The sequence below is a fragment of the Hippocampus comes genome, unplaced genomic scaffold, assembly GCF_001891065.2.
Source record: "Hippocampus comes isolate QL1 unplaced genomic scaffold, H_comes_QL1_v1.1 scaffold202, whole genome shotgun sequence".
Taxonomy (NCBI): Eukaryota; Metazoa; Chordata; class Actinopteri; order Syngnathiformes; family Syngnathidae; genus Hippocampus; species Hippocampus comes.
Window position 1 is genome coordinate 918,596 of NW_017805829.1, and position 9,812 is coordinate 928,407.

The 9,812-nt window shown below is 40.3% G+C and overlaps 1 protein-coding gene across 2 annotated transcripts in view; it reads left to right on the forward strand.

Annotated features, from left to right (window-relative positions):
* The window catches only part of fstl5 (follistatin-like 5), a 137,227-nt gene that overhangs the window by 99,461 nt on the left and 27,954 nt on the right, over positions 1-9,812 (forward strand). For both annotated transcript variants that reach the window (XM_019887445.1, XM_019887446.1), the window contains exon 8: positions 2,170-2,290. In XM_019887445.1, the coding sequence (XP_019743004.1) occupies positions 2,170-2,290 (121 nt within the window). The remainder of the gene's footprint in view (positions 1-2,169; positions 2,291-9,812) is intronic.

Sequence of the window (9,812 nt, forward strand, 5' to 3'; positions counted from 1 at the left end):
TATATATATATATATATATATATATATATATATATAGAGCCTTAAAAATCAATATTGGTCGGGCCCTCGTTGGCATGCACCCAAAGGCTAATCCCTGTGATTGGCTGGCAACCACTCCAGGGTGTACCCCATGTTTGAACCAAAGTCAAGTGGGCTGTAGCGAGCTGGCCAATCGGAGGATTGAGGACAAGCAAACGTTATAGAAAATAGACTACTAGATAAAAGCTAGCCACCATGTGGCCTTTTTGGCAGTCCGTGGATGACAATGTGAACATAATTAATTAATGTGCCGTGTTTTCCATTGCTTCCGAAATAAACACAAACAACAGCGGTAAAGGAACAACAAACATTTGCTCACACTGACAAAAGGCCCCGCAAGCTAATGAGCTTGTTAACGACGTGCTGAGGTCGCATTGAAAAAAAAAAAAACAAAAGACGAGGAACTTCATCTGCCTCATGTTTAGAGCGGTTTGAATTATTCATAGAGCTACCGAGGAATGCTAAGCTTTTTGACAAAAGCGAGCGTTGATTGTTTCCGATATGAATTCTCTTGTTTTGCTTGGCGGCATGTTTAAAGTAATCACCTCAGATGCATTACGGGTATTTTGTGCTTGTTGTGTTGCTGATGATAGCCTCATTGCACATTTATGTCAGTGTAAGCGCATAACAATGTGGCCAAGCTGCAGCAATTGGGAATTACATTGTTAATGACAATGGCAAATATTGTAGGTGGAAACAAATACTTTTGTGTGAGACACCTGTTCCGCATTTATGATGCTTGGCTGTGAAACAGTGATTCTCGAAGTGTGGTTAGCAGATTCTCTCTTGTGGTATGCAAAAGAATCACCGAGTTAAACAAATGAAATTAACCTTGAAAACATGCAACACAACAAAACAGAATGAAGCTTGTGGTCAGGCATACAGCATGTGTAAACATTTTTTTTTTAACTTTTCAAGTACATTTCTTTCAGTGCAATTCATTTGTGTTTAACTTTTACATCCAGCACATTTGTATTTAATCTTTACGAACAACTTTTTAACACTTGAGCACACATATGCAACCTCAATAAATTCGAATTTATCATAAGTTTGTGTGTGTGTGTGTGTGTGTGTGTGTGTGTGTGTGTGTGTGTGTGTGTGTGTGTGTGTGTGTGTGTGTGTGTGTGTGTGTGTGTGTGCGCGTGTGCATGTGCGTGGGTGTACACTTGTAGATGAGTTGAAGACTCTTTAACTTCCGCCAACAACCCAGGTTAAACTTACCTCCTCCCATAATGCAAAGATCTTAGTTTCAAAGAGATGTATTCAATCTTACTTGAACATACAGCACTTCCTTGGCACCAATTACGACTTTCCCATTTAGTGCTCCATCACATGACATCTTGGGGTATTATAGGAATGTTTAGTAAATAGTTGAGGGGGAAAAAAAGTGAAATGGAGAATTCAGGGAAAAGTGACCTGCCAATCGGTGTGTATTTACTATATATTTTGGAGAGAAAAAAATTGGGGGTAAGAAGCCAAACATTTTTGAGAATGATAGTTGTATGTTCATGAGGAACGCATCTGTTTTGAGATGTTGGTTCTGTCTTATAGAAATGAGCCACTGCTCAACCTAACCCCTCAACTGGAAGCAAATTCTAAAAAAAAAATAATAATAAAGTTGTATATTAAAATAGAATTGTCGAGTTGTTGAGAGAGAAAAGAAAGATGTATATTTGGGAAGTACAAATTACATTTCAGTGAAAAAAATACTATTTCAAGACAGAAGCCATATTGAGTGGGGGGAAAAAAATATATATTTAAAATCGTTTCTCATGCAAATGAAGCACTGCTCACCCCGCCCCCTCGACTGAAATTAATTGTACAGTTTTTGTGTTGGAAAAAGATGTATATTTAATGAATAACTTCAATTTCTGAGAAAAAAAACCCTGACGATTTCAAGAAAGAAGTTGCATATTCTTGAGCTGAAAAAAAAGTCTTTTTAGTCTTGTCTCATTTCTCAGGCAGTGAACAAAATATCAACTTGGTTGTTCAATTTCACACTTGATGGGTGTCAGCTACTCCCCGAGGCAAAACTATTTGTATACCGGCCATTTAAAAAGTCACCTTTCCATAACCCGGCCCTGACTTTTGTAAGATTCAACTGGCTGCCTTTGTCTTTGCTTCAAACAGGACTTTGGCGACGACGGCTCCTTGTACTTCACCAAGATTAGCCCCACCCACATGGGCAATTACACCTGCCACGCCGACGGCTACGAGAAACTCTTCCAGACGCACGCTCTCCACGTGGATGGTAAGAGGCCTCCTGCGTCAAGTTGACTTTTTGTTCTTGGGCTTTTGAATCAATTAGGCGTCACGTGTAGCAGATGGCCCATTCATCATTCTGGCCAACTCAAAGACGGATTTTGAGCTCCGACTGAGCGCTTTGGCAAGGATATGCTGGTAGTCTCGCGACATTTATGGTGGGAATCTACAAGGTATTTACACAAAGAGAAAGCTTTCCGATGGGAATCCCAAACATCTGCTGCCGTTGTAAATTCCGCCCTCTAGTTCTGTCACAAAAGAAAAAAAGAATTAATGCTTTACCGATGTAGCTTTTCCCAGGATGTTCTTTTGATTAAAAGCGAGTCTCTGAACACGGGCGCTGACAGGATGCGTGAAAACTAATAAAGCACCTACATTATAAAACGCACAAGTAGGCGACCATTTTACTTTTTTTTTTTTTTGTTTTAACACAGTGTTAACTAATACTGAAAATAAGAAAAAAGTCATTGCCGAGACATGCCACAAGACGGTGGCAAATTACATTCGACAACAAGGATAAGGCCGAATAAATGAAGCTCCTCCATCTCTTGTTTCTTGGCCTCACCTGTTTTCTGCATCTGAGCCATGATTGGTTGTTACCTGAGCCCTGAGCAATTGTGATGTCATTTAAAATCAATGGCAAGTAGCAAAATGGCCACCCCTTGAGATGGACAAAAACAGGTGGATTTTACTGCTCCGCTCATATTCCACAATCGCAATGTGAATCAAAATGTTGTGTTTAGAGTAGTAGGGCTGCATCAAACTTATATCCACTCATAATCAAGCAAGGGAGGGTCTAAGTAAAAAGCAACTTCATTAGCTTAGCTTAATTTACGAGAAAATGTCATTGTCTTTGTTGTTACTTTGCTTTTCCAATCAGAATGATCAATTGGCACAAATGGCCTTGACCACTCCACAGCTCCGCCCCTGATTGGGCCTATTGGCGACAGCTTATTCACTTCCAATCATTTCTGACTGGGATTTTGTTTGAAGTTCGAAGAAGCGATGGTGTTCCATTTTGGAGCTTCCAGTGGTCACTTTAGGAAGCGAAACATCCCACTTGGTGTTCGTTCAACATGAGGTGATGAGTTTTGCTCCTTTGCTAATTGGGCTAACTTTGGGAGTTAAATGAGCTCTTTATGGAGAAGGTAAAGGTCATGAATGTGCTGTGGAGTAACTGCTATCCGTCCTAATGAGCTGGCAGGGAGTGGAGGAAACTTCCTTCTGCATTTGACAGACAGCTGCTTCATTAGCATTCATTCAAAAGATGATCCCTGCGAGGTTAATTGAAACGCTACAGGGAGATGACCAATTGTTCTGTTTATGACGCCCGGGAGAGAGCGCCGACTCCCAGTCATAATTGATTCCTGACTTGAGCTTTTCAGCGTCACCGCTATGGATTTCACATTGCGGGGTCCCCAAGGAGACGCTTTCGCCCCTCGACGAAGCCACTTGACGTTTTCTAAAACTCAATTAGGCAAGAGACCGCGATGTGTAAGTGGATTTGTAATGCTGTTCATCGCCGCCGACGCATGTGACGGACACTATTGAGTTTGAAGTGGAAGTGGAGGCGTGATGGAGAATCGTTTGGGTTTCGCATGGCAGCCTCACTCTTAAGTTGGGGGAAGACTTGATGGCTTGTATAAATCAACAGTGTGACTTTCTGCTGCTTTGTATTCAAGAGGGGGGTACTTTAATAGCCCTAACTAAAAGTGGCCTGTTTTCGAAAATGTTGTTGTTTTGACTTTTATTTTATATATGCATATATAAATAATCTTGTGAAATAATGCATTTTTAACTAACTTGTAAAGTTTGATAGAGACTTCAAATGAATTTATGACTTCGAAATTAATTTTCAAAAATCTATATTTCTTTATTTTGAAAAAAAGTTTAACACAAAATACATTACTTTTGACAAGCATGATTATTTGTCCATCTGAAAAAAAATTGAATTAAAAAAATTGGAAAACATTAAAGTAAATCTAAAATCTAATTTACTTGAATTAATTTTGAAAAATATTTTCTTTGGAAAACCTTTCTTTTAAAAAGTGGAGATTTTTTTTTTTTGTTCATTTTGATTATTTGGCTCATTTACTTCAAGACAGAGGTCATCATTCAGTTCCACACAAGCAACCAAATTCGTAATGCTCAATGAATTTCCGTTCCTCCTGCTGCTGCAGCCAATTTGTTTAAGAACCTGGATCTTCAATCTTCGCACATAGGCCTATTCATTTATTACGACGTCATGTTAATAATGCCAGTTAATTTCATACATCAGACTGGCTGCCGCCATCCATCTCCACCAAAATGTTTATCCGTACCGCGGCACCCTCGGAAGCCATTTTCTCTCAAATGGTCGCCCACCAGCAGAGAAGGCTTATTATGTATATATTAGAAGAAATTCGGTCCAGTGAAGCCCCGTTGATTGCGGGGTCTGCGTTCCAGACCCACATGTGAAAGAATGACCATACGACAAACTTTTTGCAAAGACTACCGTAATTTCTGGACCATAAACCGCTACATTTGTCACACGCTTTCAACCCTGCGGCTTATTGAATGAAGCGGCCTGTTTAAAGATTTTTCCAACGGCCGCCAGGAAGCGCTCGATCAGAAAAGATAACAGTGAGATGCTACCATGTGTCACAGTGAAAATAACCAGCCACGAGAGGGCCCACTTCACCTGTGTTTTTAGCTGAACTGCAATCCGAAAGCTGTGTGGCTGAGTCTATGACAGACTTGACCGAACACAAAATAATTTTCTTGAAGGCTTTATTCCCGACTGAAAGTGTACAGCATTAATAAAAGACCGAGGTATGCCAAATGGGACCAACAAATAGAAAAGTATACAAAAATATACAACAGTAGTGGCTTGTGAGCACTTGTATGTGCCAAAACACATGGAAAACACCTAATCTCCCTTGCTTCAAGGCTGTTCACATGACCCACTGTGTGACACCGTTCAAACTCCCAAACGACGATATTTTACTCTTCATATCAGTCGGGTTACAATGCCGATTGCAGATCCATCAGGTCTGAATAAGCACACCTCAGCGTTCGTTTCACAAGATTTCCCATGAGATTATCCAACGCTCCTTTTAAAGTGACATTGCTCCATTTATTAAATGAGGCAGCATTAACTACAACAGTCATAGTATTTGTTTACCTGGTTACATATGCCAAAAGACACCTCCCGAAAGATATTGTCTTGAAAGTTGACATGAAAGCGTGGATGGTAGAAAGCATAATGAAGGAATGGTTGAACGAGTGTTACGGCAGGGAACGGTGCCCTTTTTTTTTTTTCAAACCAGCCGTGTGAGTGCTGTTTTAGTGCCGTCGTGCTGTAGCGTTAACAGGCAAAGAAAAGTTAAGATTAAGTTATTAAACATTGAAACCTCTTTCTGTGTACCGTTTTTCTTCACAAATATCTCATGTTATAATATGGGCACCTGCGGCTTATAGACAGGTTGTGTCTGTACAAAATGTTTTTTCCTTAAAAAAAATGTAGTGGGTGCAGCTTATAATCAGATGTGCTCTGTAGTCTGGAAATTACGGTAAATCTATTCACGCACACTTTCCAAAGACATTTTAAACATATTTGGGATCTTTCTTAATGGCTGGGGAAGACGACAGTATTGAAGTTTTATCGTAGTTTTAGTACACAGCGGCTCATGTATTTTTGAGGATGTCCAAATCTAAACTCATATTTGCAAAAATGCCCAGATACTATTACATTGATACCTACTTCACCAGCCACCAACCTTCTGCCTGGAAGCCAAATGGTTATTCCTGCAACTGGCATATCTCCAATATATAATCACAAATACTAAGCCATGCATGTGTACTGTAAAAACAACTGTTCAGTAAAACGGCAGTAACTCATTAATGTAATGGTTCTTTTGATTGCTGCGCCGTTGCTTGGCAATTCTAGTTAATACAGTGCACTCTTCAAAATTAAAACATGAAATGTGTGGAAAGACTGTTTGAAAAACATGCAGTAGGCATGTGTCGGTAATGACATCTTTTTACTCGAAAAATGGTGTGAGTGAAACATGCCATGTTTATGAAAAATTTGTATTAATTGAATCTGATAAAACATATTTCCATCACAATTGTAAGATGTAATAAAATTATCAAGTGTTTGTATTTGGTATCGGTGATGACTCAAATCAAAATTTCTATCAGTGCATTCCTAATATTTTGACACTTCTGTGTACGGTTAAGGTCAAAATGTTACTTAAAAAGTTGCCTCGGTGGTTAATTGTTTTCAATTAGCTTTATAGCAACTTAAATGCTAGAGAGGGTCACAATTTTTCATCAGTGCTTCTGGGGGGCCGGGGTGGGGGGGCACATAGGAACACGCGCTTCCTAATGTGATACACGACAAAAATGCTGTTTTAAATCTGGAGAAAATACTTGCTCTTAACATATTTCATTGTTAGAAAGACCTTTTATAAATGTGTGTATTTAAGATCCCCTATCCTGACACAACAACAAAGGGGTTGAAAGAAATTACCCCATCTTAATAAATAAATAATCTGAATGCAAAGGGCTCTCTTGCTTAAAAACCAACATTCAAAGACAGTACAAAAATGTTGAAGCAAACACCAACATGGAAGGCAAGAAATCAATTTGTACATTTTTTCACAAAAATCAACTCACTCAGAATTGTAAGATTATTGGGGGCCGGGAGGGTTGAATATCGTCACAGTTGCCCATCCCTGCTTTACATTATTTCCACGGGGGGAAAATTATTGTAAAGCATGCTTGTTTCCCCCTCCCCCTGTCCTTTTGCATCCATACTTTAGTCTCAGTATGTGGGCATGCATGTGAGTGGCGGCGCCTGTCTCAGAGCTACCTGGTTCACGACATGCTTATTGGATGACGCCTCCAGCTCCGCGATGTGATTGAAGTGTCTGCTTGGAATTTCACAGTTTGAGAGCAAAACAGCCTGCTGCGTGTGTAGGAGTGTGGGAGTGCATGTACACTACGTGCGTGTGTGTGTGTGTGTGTGTGTGTGTGTGTGTGTGTGTGTGTGTGTGTGTGTGTGTGTGTGTGTGTGTGTGTTTGCGCAGACAGTGGCCTTGCTGGGTGATTGACGAGCGGCTGGCGAGCTGCATGAAGGCCCTGTCAGTAGCGCTATGTCGCAGTGTGCCTGCAGTGCGCGTTGTCTGCATTCTATCCGTATGGAGCTCAAAGCATGAGTGGATGAGGCGAGCTCAAGGCTTTTCTTCACCCTACTCACGTCATGAATGGATGGACTCGAGTGCACCGGTCACTAGATGATCCATATTAAAGTCTTTTTTCGCGTCAGTAAATTTGGTAGGTTTTACAATGGAAACACTTTGACCCTGGAGCAGTCGAATTATTTCCCATGGGGATTAATTATTTCTTAAAACCACAGGAAAACACATTATTTCTACCTACCAAAAGCCAAGGATGATTTTTTTATTTCATCTTCTGAAACTCCAAACTTATTTTTTTAGTTTTGTATTTAAAGATTAATCTTCAAACTCAAATGTGTACTTTTCATAGTTTTTTTTGTTTTTTTAAGAATCCCCTAATAAATCCATCCATCCATTATCTGAGCTGCTTATCCTCACAAATGGGATGGGTGTGCTGAAACCTATCCCAACGGTCTTCGGGCGGTAGGTGGAGTACACCCTGAACTGATTGCAACTTCAACGTGACCTCGTGTTTGCGATTCTTCACAGCAGCCCATTAGTGTGACTGCCACATTCCCAAGCCCACCAGTACATGAAGGTCCAGATGGTCATGGCAGCCATTCCTGGAGAACGTCGTCATGGTTTAGGCATAGAAGGCAAAGGACCCCAAAAACGGAGAGGCAGGAGGAGCAGGATGGGCTGAACAAAATGTATTAAAAACACTTGCAGGGGTGCACTGGAAAAACTAAATCATAAAACATCAGCAAAGTCCTGGAAACCACAAGAAACCAAAGTAACAAACGAACGAACCTGGACAAGACACAAAGGGTTGAGGGAGCTGATTGGTTAAACACAAGCCGAATGACGAGAACAGGTGGAGAAAAAAAGGGCACATGACGGAACAAAACCAAATGTCATCTAAACAAAATCAAAACAAACACGCACCACCTGGTTGCCTAAAAACTTTTTTGTTGCCATCTTTGGATGCCTTTTGTATATAATTTGCACTGTGTGCGCCTATTCCATTCAATTCCTTTGATATGAAACATTTTTTGGGCTGCTGGATTAACGAAAATTAATCCCCGCCTCGTGTACCCTATGCATAAATGCATTTGATTAATATCAGTGCTCCACTTGGAAATGTGCTGTGTGTGATTTGGTGATTTGCCAACACCACGGGGTAAAGATTTTTTTTTTTTTTTAAAGTTTCAAGTCAGGTGCTAGACGTTGTGCTTTGTCTGCTTGCTGACAAAAGGTTGCTCAAAATCGATAAGAAGAAAGAAAAAAAAAAGTCAATGACCCCCTAATGCTTCCCTCGCTCATTTATATGCGTGATTTGTGTACACTCAAACGTACAGGACCAAAGGCAAACAAACGAAAGCATTGATCGTGCTCTAAATACGCCACTAAAGCTTACCCAAGAGGAGATACTAATGGAATACTAATAGTTTATTCAATTATACTGTAAATTTCAAGCTGACAGGACTTGGCTCAGTTCTTAGTTTAAAATCCACCATATAGTGTAGACACCATATTAAAAACACTTTGTTTTATGGTCCCACCCCCCCCAACCTCCCCGCAAATGCTTTAAAAAGATTTAATGTTATTAAAACATACTCCTCACACCTCATGTAAATGAAGACCCCTTAAATTTGCAAGCATAAAATGAACAGAAAATTAGGTACAAATTGTAGTGTTTGTATTTTATGTACATTGAAGCCTGAATGACATCAGCGAGTCTGCATGTGAAAGGCTTAAGCTATGGCTGACAGCAACTGCCTTAAGCACGTTTACCACTGAGGGGGCGAACGTGTGCAAAGGTAGCGAATGCACGTTCATGTCAGGGTTCGCTGGCGGTCGCAAACGTTCACCAAATATTTCCCAGACATTCCCCAGATGTTAAGGAACAACTTCAAAGTTTTTTTCTTCACAAAAACATTTTAAAGGCGAACGTCTGGAAAACCTTTGGTGAATGTTTGCGACCTTGAACGAACCCTGACAAGAATGCAACATTCGCTACCTTTGTTCATGATGTTTTAATGTGTGTAGGCGCGACTGTGGCTCTTCTTGTCCACACGTCAGGGCAATACAAAAGTGTACTGTAAAAATCTATAAAAACCTGCACAAATGCGGATTTTTGCATAGCGTGGATTTCTGCGGCAGACAGATACGTTACACAAAATATGGTACGACGGATGACCGAAGGCCTCATCAAGACTTCATTTGAAATATGACTAGAGGAGGTTTGTCACAATTTGAATTTTGACCTTGTTACGAATTTAATTTAACTTTGGGCAGTCCCTTGAGACTAAGGTCAGTCGTGTGTGTGTGTGTGTGTGTGTGTGTGTG